Raw genomic sequence first — 15,325 nt, forward strand, 5'->3', positions numbered from 1 at the left:
ATTTAGCAGTCAATCCATATTAAGTCATGAGTAAGATTTTTTTTCTACTGAAAAAATTTTAATGAAACCAGTAATGATAAAAAGAAAGAAAAATCACCAGGGTATATTCCATTTGTTTGAATAGCATTGACCACTAAAAGCATAGTCAGTGCTTAATAAAGAAAATTTCTGTTTTCAGAATTGCAATAGTAAATGCTCTGTGTTAGGAAAGAAATATTAAGTTTTCAATAAGATAAGTGGGGAAAAAAATGGCCATGAATTCTGTGAATTCATACTGAAAGCTCACCATAACTTGATCAGACTGCAAATGCGTAAGGTTGAGATGATGAACTCTTTACTCTTGTGTAAAATAAGCAAACATCGTCTGTCTTCTGTCAGGCAAATGCCAAGAAACACAGATTTAAGAAAACTTAAAAAAAAAAAACAAAAAAAAACTCCAGCTATTTAGAGAAAATGACATCAGTCCTGCTTTCAGTAAGCAAACGATTGGTTAGCAGAATGTGACTGTTACAATGCTCACTTGATTCCTCAAGAGAGACTCGCGTGTGTGTTCCGGATTGGTTTGGAGGACTTCATACAATACATCGCAGAAGGCGTAATTTACCAAGGCCAGGGGAGTAGACTTGGTTTTGAAGTATGCCATAGACAATACTTTTCTCAAATTCCACTCTGACCTTTTTTTTTTTTTTTTTACTTTTAAATAGTGGCATTCTTTATTCTAGAGGCAAAAATAGAAAGGTCCTTCTGGACAAAGATGCTTAGTTTGTGATTCATTTTTTAAAAAAATCAACCATAGCTTTTTTCAAGCTTTTAATGCATACTGGACCAAGAGTTTCCCTATGCCAAGTGCTATGAAAGGTCCTCTCCACCCATATGTCATTGTTTATGTAACTTGTAGAGTCCAGAAAATCAGTGGGTACAGGGTGTCGATCTGCAAGGGCTTAGTGTCTTAGACCTGTTGATTACCCATCAACTTTTTTCTGTCTCTACACAGTGCCCATAATTACATTAAGAGGCATCATTTAAATAACAACAGTATGTATAGACAATAAAAGTCAGTTGATTGCAAAATCTGAAATAGATGTTATTCTCTTTTCTTCCTGTGCCCTTCATAAATAAATAATTGTTCTCTTAATGTATTTGGTGGATTGTTTTTTAATTGGTGTCTTTGCATTCTCAGCCGAATGCAAAAGTATCTCTTGATTATCCTTACCTGTGCAGCCTTATGGATTATGGGGAAAACATCAGAAGCATTTGTGTTCTGTTTTTCCCCCTATAACTTAGTGTGTGTTCTGGGATGGAAAATGGTTGAGTGTTGGGAATAAATATCTTAAAAGATAGTTTGAGCAGAGATTAATAGTTAAGATCAGTCTACTCTGTAACCGTTTATACTTAATTTTCAAAGCTTCTTAACAAAAGACCCAAAAGTATTATTAGCTACTTGGGGGAAAGGACCAGTTAGCTTCAAAATGGCAAACTCCCAGGGAATTAGTTTGGTTGAGATCTCTAGAAGGCTTCCTTGTAGTTCAGTCCCCAAAGCGTCAGAGGGAAAGGAAACAGGTGGCTGAGCGGGAACCACAGGGCTGTAGGAACTGGGCTGAGGAAACCTTTTCTAGGAACCCTGGGAGGGGAGGAATCTCAAGCACCTTGGGAAGTTTTTATGTGGCTTCCCAGTCCCAACTGATGAAGGAAATTACAAGTAGAAGAGTCTTGCTGCTTTTTCAGAGGGTTTTAAAATATGTAAAGCTACAGATGATCTTCTTGCCATTCTCAGGAACTTTACTATTTAGAAATTAGTTTTAAAGTGCCTTCTTTTGAAATGTAAATATCTCTGAAAGAGCAGTGACATCTTCATTTACATCTTATTGGTATTAGTGTGTTCAGTTTACTGTCTACTTGCCAGATCAGTCACCTTGAGGAATGACTATTTTAGTTAATGAAAGATGTGAAGAAATCATTTTGAAATGAAGTAGTGAGGCTTAAAGAGGAAACTGTAGTGGTAGGTTGATGACTAGTGGAGGTGCTTAGGTGGTGGTGGTGATTTAGTTGCCAAGTCGTGTCCAAGCCTTGTGACCCTATGGACTGTAGCCCACCAGACTCCTCTGTCCATGAGCTTTCCCAGGCAAGAATACTGGAGTGGGTTGCCGTTTTGTTCTCCAGGGGATCTTTCCAACCCAGGGATCAAACCTAGGTCTGCTGACTTGCAGGTGGACTCTTACTGACTGAGCTACCAGGGAAGCCCAAGGGTGCCTCGAGAGGGGACGAAAAATAGAAGGGCAAGATAAGGTTAGTTGAGAGAGCACTGGTGATAAACTTTGGATGTCTGGAAGCACCCTTCTTCCTTTTCCTTTTTTTTTTTTTCCCCTTCCCCTGTAGCCCAGGTATAAAATGACTCTGGCTCAAGAAAGGACAGAGGCTCTTGTTTTAGTATGCAAGAAAGAATTAGAGGAGCATGGTAGGATGGTAGGATGATAGTTTGTAGAGAGGGTGAATTTACTCTATTGTGCCAGGATATAATTTTCATGCCTTCTTGGGGTTTAGGACATTTCCAAAACTTCTCTTTTCTAATACAATCAAGTTCTGTCCCAAACCACCAGAGTTAGTGTAAACCCCACAAGTATGATGACACAGTCCCCAAATAGACTGCACTCACTTCAGACACGAGCTGTAAGTTTGGAGGTCCCCAGGCCACCTGCACGTCTGACCAACTGGCCACAGATTCGTGGTTTCCCGTGACCCTTTCAGGTTCAGCAACTTGCTATACTTAAAATTACAGTTTTCTTGTGAAGGGTACAAATCAGGACCAGCCAAACGAAGAGACACAAATGGCAGAGTCCGAGAGGGGTCCGGACACAGAGTTCCTGCGCCCTCTCCTTGTGGGTCGGGACTCATCACCCTTCCCACACGTCTGTGTGTTCACCAGTCAGGAAGCTCCATCGAGCGCAGGGTCCAGAGTTTGTATTGGGGTTTCATCATTGAGGCATGATTAATCAAAACTTCGGCCAAGTCATTCAACTCAATTTCCAGCCCCCATCCCTTTTCCACCGGCGGAGCTGGCTCAAAGCCCCAACTCTAGTTGCCGGTGACTGAGCCCAGGTTTTTTGTCTCGTTAGCTTAAACTCAGACGTGATCCAAAGGCCCCACCATGAATAGCAAAGACATTCCAAGGGTTTAGACATTTCCATTCAGGAATCTGGGACAAGGACCAGGCAAACTATATTATACAGCATTCTTTATAAAACAGCATTTTTTTCTTTCTTAATTGTTTGTCTTCCTCTCCCACGCCACCCTCCCCACCCCCCGCTACAGGCAGATTCTATTTTTAAAAAATAATTTAATGTATTTATTTACTTTTGGCCACACTGGGTCTTTTTGTTACTGTGTGCAGACTTTCTCCCGTTGTGGTGAGCAAGGGCTTCTCCTCTCCGCTGTGATGCTCTTCATTGCGGTGGCTTCCCTTGTGCGGAGCAGAGGCTCTGGGTACACAGGCTTCCATAGTTACAGCACGTGAGCTCAGTAGTTGTGGCTCACAGACTTGGTTGCTCCATGGCATGTGGAGGCCTCTGGACCAGGGATTGAACCCTTGTCTCCTGCATTGGCAGGCGGAGTCCCATCCACTGTGTCATCAGGGAAGTCCCTTCCTATGTGTTGATAGTCATACCCCAACTCATTCAACAAGTAAAATTGCAGAGAGATAGCAGTAAGCAAAACTGATACTGTTTTTGCTTTCGTGGAAGACAGCCACTGAGCAAGTAATTAGGAATATGTTTCATGTAATGAAAGGGTAAATTGCTGAGAAGGCTAAGAGTGTCAGAGAGGATCTCTCCGAGAAAGTAATATTTAAGTTGAGACGTGAAAGCTGATTAATCCTGCAAGAAAAGATGTTTCTAGGTAGAAGAAACAGGATGTATAAAAACCCTGAGGTGAATGTGCTTGGCAGGTTTGAGGAGCTGACAGAAGGTCTGTAAATCTAGAGCACAGATTGCAATGCTAGAGCCTGGAGATTAAGCGACACCACAAAAGTCTTAGAAATCCAGGTTGATGCGTTTGGACTTTATTGGAAGGACAGTGTAGACATTGTAGAGTTGTAAGCAGTAAATTGATACCATTCTAGCATTTTAGATCATTCTGACTCCTGAGTAGAAGAGGCAAGAATTGATGCAAGGAGACTGATAAGGCTATTTCAGCAATGAAATATAAGATAAGGGTGGCTTATATTAGAATGGTGGCGGTGGGAATGGATAGAAGTGAATTGACTGGAGAGATGTTTAAATAGAAATAGGACTAATTTCTGATGAGGTCCTTATCAGAGGTCTTGTCTGACAGAGGAGTTAAGAATAGTAGCAGTTTGCTTTTAATTATTATTGCCGAGATTCATTAAGTGTTTTTATATGCCATGCACCATGCTAATGAATCTCATTCAGTCCCCAACAATCCTATGAGATAGATATTAATATTTCTATCCCATTTAACAGACAAGGAATAGACTTACAGTGATTAAATGCGTTGTCCAGGATTATTTTGTTGTTTAGTCGCTAAGTCGTGTCAGACTCTGTGACCCCCTGGACTGCAGCACGTCAGGCTATTCTGTCCTCCACTGTCTCCTGGAGTTTGCTCAAATTCATGTCCATTGAGTCAGTGATGCTACCTGACCATTTCATCCTCTGTTGTCTTCTTCTCCTTTTGCCTTTAGTCTTTCCCAGCATCAGTCTTGTCCAATGAGTCAGCTCTTTGCATCAGGTAGCCAAAGTTATTGAAAAGCAGTCCAAGGTTATACAATTACTAATTAGCAGCGTTCAGGTCAACTTGAGTAGCTGGGTGCTATTTCTCTAAGACGAGAGACCATGGACCAGGAGCAATTCTGTAGAAAACAAGGATGATTTAATTTTGAGTTATGTTAAACTTGCGAAAGCTGTGTGAAAGCAAAGTGGAGATTCAAGTAGACAGTGGGATCTGGTGTAAACGCCCTCCTTTGCGCTGAATGAAGCAGAAGCCTGATGCAGCCAATGATGGCAAGCAGAACAGTTACATGGAATTTTTAGGAGACTCATCAGGAACGTTATTAGACTAAATATAGTGCCTAATGGGCTTCCCTCGTAGCTCAGTTGGTAAAGAATCTGCCTGCAATGCAGGAGACCCCGGTTCGATTCCTCGGTTGGGAAGATCCACTGGAGGAGGAAATGGCAAGCCACTTCAGTACTTGTGCCTGGAGAATCCCATATACAGAGGATCCTGGTGGGTATAGTCCATACAGTCCCAAAGAGTAGGACACGACTGAGTGCCTTTCACTTTCATAGTGCATTATAGTTCCATCAGATGTATTGAACGAGATTGGATTTCTAAAGTGAGAATAAGGTTGAATTCAAATGTATTTCCTTTTACTCAAAACCCACTAGTGGTATTAACAAAGCAAAACCTTTAGCTTAAAACTGGGCAATTATCTGTGACTTTAGAAATGTAAGCAGAATCATCATTCATGAAATTGACACACGTTCCTCCTGTTCACTGAGCTTTAACTACCAACCCTCTCTCATCCTTCTGTCCTCATTCTCTCTTCCAACTTGATGGATGGCAGATCTTACATGGTTTTGTAATGAGCATCACGTAGCAGTTTGTAATTAAACAGTGGAGCTGAAATGTTCTGTTGTGTTGCTTCTGACTCAATCTTAATTTTTCAATTTCTGAGTAAAAGCGCTGTAGATTTAAAGCCTTGTAAACTCTCTTTTATTTAGAAATTGCTACTCACAAGTGTAGGAAAACTGTAAAGTTTGCAAAATGTTTTACTTGCTGTTCCAAATATCATCTGTCAGAGTCTGAACATGTGCTAGCTACAGCAATATGTTAAATAAGGCAAAGAAGGAATTTTCTTTGCATCACTTTCCAAACTCCGCAGACTGTAAGATTAGATTACTTGAATGAAGTAAAGAGGGTACAGGAGCAGTTAGGGTAAATTCAATCCGTGTAAAGTTATTCTGGTTAACTCTTGCCTGGAGCTGTCTTTTAGACGGATCTTCCACTTCAGTGCTGGTTAATTACAATAAAAGAGACCTTGGCTATTATGCTGCAGCCCCAGGACCTACCCTAGTGTTGGGTGCAAAATAGGAGTTCAGTAAACACTTGCTGAATAAGCAGCCGAGGGTGGGATGTTCAGAGAGAACAGCATTGAAACAAGTATACTATCAAGGGTGAAACAGATCACCAACCCAGGTTGGATGCAGGAGACAAGTGCTCAGGGCTGGTGCACTGGGAAGACCCAGAGGGATGGGATGGGGAGGGAGGCGGGAGGGGGGATCGGGATGGGGAACACATGCAAATCCATGACTGATTCATGTCAATGTATGGCAAAAACCACTACAATATTGTAAAGTAATTAGCCTCCAACTAATAAAAACAAATGGAAAATTTTTTTAAAAAATTTTAAAAAGTGAATAAGTGACCACCCAGCAATAACAACTTTCTCCCCAGTTATTAACAGACTAGTATATTCCAAGTGTTAGTCGCTCATACAAGCATTGTGTCCAACTCTTGTGACCCCGTGGACTGTAGGCTGCCAGGCTCCTCTGTCCATGGAATCCCCCAGGCAAGAATACTAGAGTAGGTTGCCACGCCCTCCTCCAGGGTATCTTCCCGACCCAGGGATCCAGCCCAGGTCTCCTGCATTGCGGGCAAATTCTTTACCGTCTGAGCCACCAGGAAGTTACCAGGGAAGCCCACCACTGCCACACCTTTGAGGGGTTTCACTTGGGATTCTCTGGTGGCTCAGATAGTAAAGACTCTGCTTGCAATGCGGGAGAGCTGGGTTTGATCCCTGGGTCGGGAAGATCTCCTGGAGAAGGGAATGGCTACCCACTCTAGTATAGGTGGGTAACCTGGAGAATTCCATGGACAGAGTATGTTCCAGGCATTGGGTTAAATATTTTTATGTGTATTATCCCATTTAATGCTTTAATTGTTATGCCTATTTTATATATAAAGGTGATGAGGAAACTGAGGCTTACTGGAATGAACTCACCTGCATCTCGTTAGGACCTGGTAGTAGAGACTGAAATCTGGGTCTGTTGGCCTCTGAGATCCAGCCCCTCCTGGTTCGAAAGCTTAAAATAAGAGAAGTTTCTCTCCACTCATGGTGTTACTTGGGTCTACATTTTTTTAAAAATTCAGTATCTTTTGCAATAAAGTGAGGTGGCAGCGTTTTTTAAAATTCATTTTTTTATGAATGAACTGCATTAGTGTATCCAACTACAAATGTGACCAAAATGTAAACTTAGTATCCTGTTTTCTACTTTGATGTGATGAGAGAGAAATAGAGAAGACTGCATTATTTGTTATGTATTAGGAAGCCCCATCATTAGGCAGTGTGTTTTTAAGCTGCCTTAATGTCTTACATATGATTAATCTGGAAGAGGCAGCAGGTTGAAGGTGGTCTGTGTGTGGTTACCCATATCTGTTGTTATTGTGTTCGTTCAGATGGACTTTTATTCTCTAGCAATTTATTGTCATTTGCTCCTCCCTCATGCCCAACCCAGATGCCAGAAATCGAATTTCCTAATGACATCATTATCTCTACAGCAGCTGGTTTTGATAAAGGATTCTAAGTCCAGTAAGGGTAGAAGCAGCAGCAAATGAATTCAGAAGAAACAAATCTTGTGTATGTTCTCATCATTTTTTAAAAGTACGAGAGGTGGAAATGATTTTTAAACAGCAGTATGGTGTAATTTAGAATATTTCTGTAACATTCAGAAATACTCTGTGGATTTTCCGAGTCTTTAAAATATGATTTTTCGGTTTCGGTGTTTTTGAAAGTCCTGGATGGCAGATGTGGCAGACACTGTTGAGCATGGTACACTGACAGCTCCTCTCTGCAAGGATCCGCCGCCTCCTTCTCTCTCCACTTACCTCGTCCTTGTTCTTGGTCTGTCTTCACCTCTGTTCTCCGTCTGCCTCATCTCTTCCGTTGAGCTCTTCCCAATCTTAGAACTCCACTGAGAAATCGATGGGAAAGAGTTTCTATCTGTTCATGGTCCTGTGATGATTGTTGGGGTAGTGCTTGGAAGTCTGAGCTTACATGTACATATAACACCTCGTTTTCTGAAAGACATGGTGTGTTACATGAGTTAAAAGGGTTTTTCAGGTCATTGAACAAAAATGTTCAATCTGCCTCTGGTGCCTGACTTGAATTCAAGGAAACTCACTAATGAACAGATATTTAATGCCAATTTAAAACGCTGCCGTTTAAAAGGGATTTTCGATTATCTGAATGATGTTGGAACAACTTGTGGCATTGTTTGGTTTGGCGAATCCTGTAATGAATCCTGTAATATAAGAAGATGGTATTGCATGTACCCATTCTTAATGAGATTAAATTATAATGGAAACATTTCCACCCTTCCCTCCTACCCAAAGCCTGTTTTCTTCCTTTTCCAAGTCCCTGCTGTTTGGTTGCCTTTTCTGCCTGCTGTCTGGTTGTTGCTGCCACCTAATGTCTGAAGATAAAATTGCAATGAGTTTACTTTTTCCAAAAGATTCTCACCGTTGTGCAAGTTTACGGAAATAACATTTGAGAGCAACAGTTGTTTTTCTTGAACTCTTAAATAATAGCACTCTGAGGTGATTACTTACTGTGGAGAGAATGCAAGTAGCATATCTTCCACCAGCGAAAGGTCCGACTAATAAAATAGCAAGAGATTTAAGGGTAATGGACCACTTGCCGGTGTGACCTTGGCATGTATTTCCCCTCATAAAGTCAGGCTCCGTGCTCTGAAAGATCTGTTCCAGTTTAACACCTTTTTTTCCTGTGTTTATTTTTGATTATAAAAGCATAGCCCTTATACATAATACCATTTGTTTCTTCAGACTAAAGTTCTCAGCGTTGACTGTGTTTTCTTTTAGAATTGTGTTAAATAGATGGTCACATTTTCACCATGTGAGTAGATAGCTATGATGTCTTTGCTTGCTCAATTAGCAGAGACAGATCTGAAGGCTTTGTGTAGTAGATACAATCTTACCCAGAGTATCACTTCCTTGCTTGATTAGTTATGTATGGGCATTCTTAGCTTAACTTTGGCCCTTGTAACACAAGTTGCCAAGATGGCAGAGTTAAAGGTGCTGCTTACAATGTTCCTGGTTTTTTTTTTTCCTTCTAAATCCAAATCCCGACTGTAAAAGATTTATAGTTACACTGTTCAATTTGCTTCAGCATTTTGAAAAGGAGCATTAGTATTTCCATGGGCTAGAAAGAGACCTAGAATCTAGATCTAGATTCTAGATCCAGAGACCTACAGCTAGAAAGTTTTCTAGATACAAGAGAGTGAAGAGAGATGGAGTTCACAGTATGTGATGGAATCTTCTTTCCCGAAGAACATTACAGTTCGGCAAAAACCTTTCCTTGAGGACTCCTCTAATCATACACTGACTTTCTAAAGAATAGTTTAACATTTTAACAGATGTTTTGGTTGTTGCTATTTCTCTGTAAATAAGTCATTCATCCTTTATAACCTTGTAGATGGCTAAGGCAAAGTCGAATGAACACAAACCCGCACCTTCAACTAGTTTTGATGATCTTTAAAGAATTGATTCCTAGAACCCCTGGTGGGTGGAGAACATTTTGATTAAAATAAAAATGGATTTGAACCTGCTATTATTTTTCTGTTTAGATACCATTCCTATTCAAATGGTCATGAATCTTAATTAAATACAGTTTGCTTTGCTACTGTCCTTTGCTTACAGATTTTTCAGACAGGTTTCAGTGATCTTGTTCAAGCCATCCTGACCGAACTGTACCAGTAAAATCTTGAGACTCACAGCCAGAAGTGACTGGCTTACTGCTAAATATAGAACCTTTATTGAGTTCCTTTGAGCCACTAATTTTGTTAGTCTGTTGAAAAAGTTACTGTTACTACTATCAGGTTTATCTGGCATAATTCCTTATAAGCTTGAACAGAATGATCAGAATTTCATTTTCTTTTTGCTATTGAAACCTTTCTTTTCTGATACCTTACAGTTTTATTAAACATTGCTATCAGATTTCTGTTTATTATCCAATTATTACTGACATTTTTTTCTCTGAGCTGAATAAGGAGTGAAGTCATAGGATGGCTTTAAGTAGTGGTTAAGACACCTCTGAAGTCAAATATTCTCAGTTTGAATCCTAGCCTTACTTTGCTCTCTGACCTTGCACAAGTTATTTAACCTCTGTGAACGTCAGACCCTCCCTCACCTCCCAGATGAGGTCTGGGACAGGCCCCACAGCACTCTGTACGTTGTACTGAAATAATTGTTTAATTCTTTTTGTTTAGTTTTTCTCTTTCTACTGGATAGTTTGCTCCATTATGCAAACTATTCTTTATGGTTTTTCTGGTTCTTCACACGTGTCTTGCACACAAGTGAATGGCAAATTTTTGTTGAATGATTAAAACACGCTCTCATTTAAGAGGTGAAGACACTGAGATGCATATCATGTGTGACTTATCCCAAGTCACATATTTTCTGAAACAGTTGCAAGTAGAACTCAAGTTTTTGGTCTCCTATATAACTGTATCCTCCGCTCTTTCTACTGTACTCTGCAAATTGAAGATCCAAAGAGAGATTGGGCTTCCCAGGTGGCTCAGAGGTAAAGAATCTGCTTGCCAATGTAGAAGCTGTGGGAGATGCAGGTTCGATCCCCAGGTCAGGAAGATCCCCTGGAGGAGGAAATGGCAACTCGCTCCAGGATTCCTGCCAGGATGATCCCATGGACAAAGGAGCCTGGTGGGCTACAGTCCATGAGGTCACAGAGAGTCAGACATGACGGAGCACACACACGGAGAGAGAGGCTAAGCAATATCTACAGATGTATTATGGAGGCGGAATGCACACATACTCTGAGGGGCTATGGAAATTGGGAGGCCAAGAAAAAGTCCTTCTGCCAGGGGTTGGATACAGAAAGGCTTAGTGAAAGAGGAGACATTTGAACTGTCCATATGGATAGACTATGGATAGAGAGATCACTCAAGATATAAACATTTTATGTGATTGTATGTATCATCTCAGTCTCATCATTTTTAATCTCTTTATGTCAAATCTACAAAATGTATACTAGCTAGCTAATGATCTTGTTTTATTTCAGTGAATAATGTGGGAATGTCATATGAGTATCCGGAATACTTTTTGGATGTTCCTGACTTGGACAATGTAAGTTGTTTTTTGTGGATTGTGGTCATAGAAAGAATGTATGCAGGCATGGGTGAGGCAATATGGTATAATGTTGAGACTCTGAGTGCTGGAGTCCATCTAACAGCCGAGATTTACGCCCTGGTCCTTCTACTCACTACCTGAGTTCCCCAGGGAATGACCCAACCATCCTTAGTCTCCGTTCCCTTGTCTATGATATAGGCAGCTTTACAGAGATGTTAGAAGGATTGAATGAGAAAATATTTATCATCTCATCTGCACAACGCTAGGTTCAATAATAGCTCCAGTTTTATTATTATCATTTTTGTTACATCAAAGCAGCTCTGTTTAGGTATCAGGATTCTAAACATCAATTTAAAAACCATAATTGTGTTAATAATATACAGCAATATGGTGGATTAAGGTAAACTAGCTCTACCAAAATGAAAGCTATATATTTGATGCATGTCTAATTCTTTAGTAATAACTAGAAAACATATTATTAAAAGAATATGTAAATTTTAAAAAATTGTTGAAAATCTTAGATTCAATAGTTTCTTCTTTCCATATTAGCAGAGAGGAAATTGCATATTTATTTTAGGTTTAGTGTGGTTTTTTTTGATTGCAGATTTTACTTGTATGTATACTTTGGATTTTGTATATTAATATGATTTGCTGCATTTAGTTGAAAAATACTATAATACTGAGAGTAAAATATAATCTGCCTGTTTACCCCAAATCCTATCAGTTTCCAAGGTCTGTACTGTATCTGGGGAAACTTTCAGTGCATCTCTGGATTACTTATATATCTCTACCTATCTATCTTATATATAATCTGGTCGCTTCCATGATCAAATCTATATAAAATGATCAATATTTCTTTTGCAGACCATCCAGAAACTGATCAATGTTAATGTCCTTTCTGTTTGCAAGGTAAGGAAACTTATAATAAACATGTCATCTTTATAAATAGCTTCTTTATAAATATGTCACCTTTTTCTGGATCTTTCTATTTAAAAACACTGAATCAGTTTGTTCACTTCAGTCAGCTCTTATTTTGATTCAAGTACGTATTCCAGATGAAAGTGATTTATTTCCTTACATTTTCAGGAAGTAGAAAACTAAATACCAAACAGACATCTATATAGTTCTTCTTTTTAGCAACTGAACATTTATTAAATGCCCCCTATATACAAACACTCCTACAAAAACATAGTGAGTCCTGGGAATATGCAGACTAATTTAGGCTGAGGATTGATTCTGTTACAGAGCTTTCACCTACAAATAATTCATTGCTAATCTACTGTTTCCAGTTTATATCTCCTGTGGTCCACGTAAGCTGATGAGCTAAATGTTGTGGAAAAGCATTGTATGTGGTTCCTCAGAGTAATGAGAGTGATTTTTATTAGCCACACATGAAAATTACTCTCATTTCTAGTTGCTAGACGTGTGTTATAGCCATGTCACTTGTATATGCCAGCAAAAGACACCACAGCTAATATATGCTAAAAGGAAGAATAGCTAGCAAGTATGAGCATCTCAGAACCATCCCTTCCTACCTCTCCTAGGATGAGGAATCTTATTTTCCCAATCTGGGATTGAACCTGTGCCCCCTGTAGTGGAAGCCTGGAGTCCTAACTACTGGACCACCAGAAAGTTTCCATTTCCCCTTTTATTTTAACAGTAACTATAGTGAGATAGCATACCTTGATTATACATAACAGACCAGCAGAAAATACTGCTTAAGGCAGAATTTCCATATGTAATGTCAGGTAGTTTAAATTTGAACATACTGATGGAACAGCAAAAGTATTGATATTTTCATTAACTCATATACTAATTTAAGATAACCAAAAAAAAAAAAAAAAATGCTCAGAACTATTTGTACTGACCAGATAAATATACATAAGAATGTAATTATATATGTGGCATAGTCTTTTTTTTTTTTTAAATTGTGAATATTTAAAGAAAAGTTCTCCTTGGGTCTTCATGTCCTGAGAAATCATAACCCTTACACAGTTGACTTCAAAACCCTAAAATCTTATGCCAAGTTCAGAGACCCTAAAATCTTATTATGCCTTGTTCAACTTTTCATATACGGATAGGTGTGCTTCTCCCTGTGTAATATATATGTTGCTTTTAAAGCATGTAGGTAATTCAGTCTTTATGTGATTTTAGCGATATAGTTGATTCAGGTAAAGCAGGTCTATCAAAAAGAAAGCCACACTGTTGATACATGCACACCATGTGACATCTGGCAGCTTGTTACCTAAAGGCACCTCAAATGAATTACATTGTAAGATGACAAATAATTTTATAAAACAAATAGTCACTCTATCTTTTTTGTTGTGGTTAACCAAGATTTTTTCCCAAGTAAGATTCATTGTGAGGCAAACTACTAGCAAGCGGATCTGTGAGTAGCTTTGGCTCAAGACCCATGTGCACAAAATTAATGCTTGTAAAACATGGTTAATGTGCACATATCTGTATAGTCTTAAAGGTATTTCCCTTGGCCTGCTATGTAAATGTAATCATTCTTCAATAATCTGTGTAAGGTTTCAAGTTAATTAAATAACTCCGTCATTTACTAGTAATACAGCCTTGAGTGAATTACTTACCCTCTGTGCTTCAGTTTTTCATCTATAAATTGAGAAGGATAATTCTCTTTACCTTACAGAGTTGTTTTGGGAATTAAACAAGGTAATATGTGTAAATCTCTTAGAATAGTGCCCAGAGCATACTAAAGGCTCTAAAAAATGTTTCTATTACTTTGTTAAACTCAGAGGTGGTGAAGATTTTGAGTAAATGTACGCAGCTATTACTTTTTTAGCAAGCAGATTTTTTGATCAAAATTAAGATCCCTTGTGGTCTATAATTTGTTTTATGGTTTTTGCCTTTTGAAATGCTTGTGTACTATGGTTTTGATAATCCTTTCTAATATATTTGGCCAAATGCTTAAAAATAATGAGTTTAAAAATAATGTTGGAGAGGCGGTCCTAAGATGGCACAGTAATAGGACAGGGAGACCACTTTCTCCCCCACAAATTCATCAAAAGATCATTTGAATGCTGAGCAACTTCCAGAAAACAACTTCTGAACACTGGCGGAGGACACCAGGCACCCAGAAGGCAGCCCATTCTCGTCAAAAGGAGGTAGGACAAAATATAAAAGACAAAAAGAGAGACAAAAGAGTTAGGGATGAAGACCTGTCCTGGGGAGGGAGTCGTGAAGGAGGAGAAGTTTCCAAACATCAGGAAACCCTCTCACCGGCGGGTCTGTAGGGGAGCTTTGGAATCTCAGGGGGCAACATAACCGGGAGGAAAAAAAAAACAAAACCCACAGTATACGAGACTAACCGCAACTCCCAGCGGAGAGGTAGCCCAGACGCCTGCGTCTGCCACCAGCAACAGGGGCTGAACAGGGAGGTGCAGGTAGCATTGCTTAGGGTGAGAACCGGGCCTGAATGCCCTGAGGACAGTCTGAGGGAGATAATGTGAGATAGCAACCTGAACTGTGGGATAGCCAGAGAGAAAAAAAAGAGAGAGAACTTTCAGACGAAAAGCTCTAACCTAAGGCACAGCCTGACCTGCTCACAGAACAAAGGACTGAGCGAATACCAGAGGAGAGCTAGCCGGCTGCGGACCGGTCCATCCCCCGCTGGAGGCAGAGAGGCAGGCGGGCGACAGCCAGAGCCGGAAGGCTAGGGGCAATCTCCGCCCCAGAGATGGAATCCTCCACCAAACTGTGAGCAGGCACCCAGTTGCTAACCAAGTCTTCCTGGGATCCTGGACAGTTGACATCTGCCAGGAGGGTCGCAGCCAGAGATCAGCTCCCCAGAGAACACACACAGCACACCTGAGACAGCGCTCTCATGGCATACCCGGGAAACTGAGAGGCTGGGACAGGGGAGGTGATAAGACGCACAGACCACCTGGAACAGTGTGCTCGCCAAGCGTCAATATTTGCAAATCAATCAGTGTGATACACCACATTAACAAATTGAAAGATAAAAACCATATGATTTTCTCAATAGATGCAAAGAAAGCCTTTGACAAAATTCAACTTCCAGACCCTCCAGAAAGCAGGCATAGAAGGAACATACCTCATCATAATAAAAGCCTTGTATGATAATCCCACAGCAAACATTATCCTCAATGGTGAAAAATTGAAAGCATTT

The 15,325-nt window shown here is 39.9% G+C and overlaps 1 protein-coding gene across 3 annotated transcripts in view; it reads left to right on the forward strand.

Annotated features, from left to right (window-relative positions):
- Positions 1-15,325, forward strand: part of HSD17B12 (hydroxysteroid 17-beta dehydrogenase 12) — a 171,925-nt gene that overhangs the window by 113,035 nt on the left and 43,565 nt on the right. For all 3 annotated transcript variants that reach the window (XM_043482240.1, XM_043482241.1, XM_043482242.1), the window contains exons 5-6: positions 11,105-11,169; positions 12,037-12,081. In XM_043482240.1, coding sequence (XP_043338175.1) covers positions 11,105-11,169; positions 12,037-12,081 — 110 coding nt within the window. The remainder of the gene's footprint in view (positions 1-11,104; positions 11,170-12,036; positions 12,082-15,325) is intronic.

Source organism: Cervus canadensis, chromosome 11 (genome assembly GCF_019320065.1).
Source record: "Cervus canadensis isolate Bull #8, Minnesota chromosome 11, ASM1932006v1, whole genome shotgun sequence".
Classification (NCBI taxonomy): domain Eukaryota; kingdom Metazoa; phylum Chordata; class Mammalia; order Artiodactyla; family Cervidae; genus Cervus; species Cervus canadensis.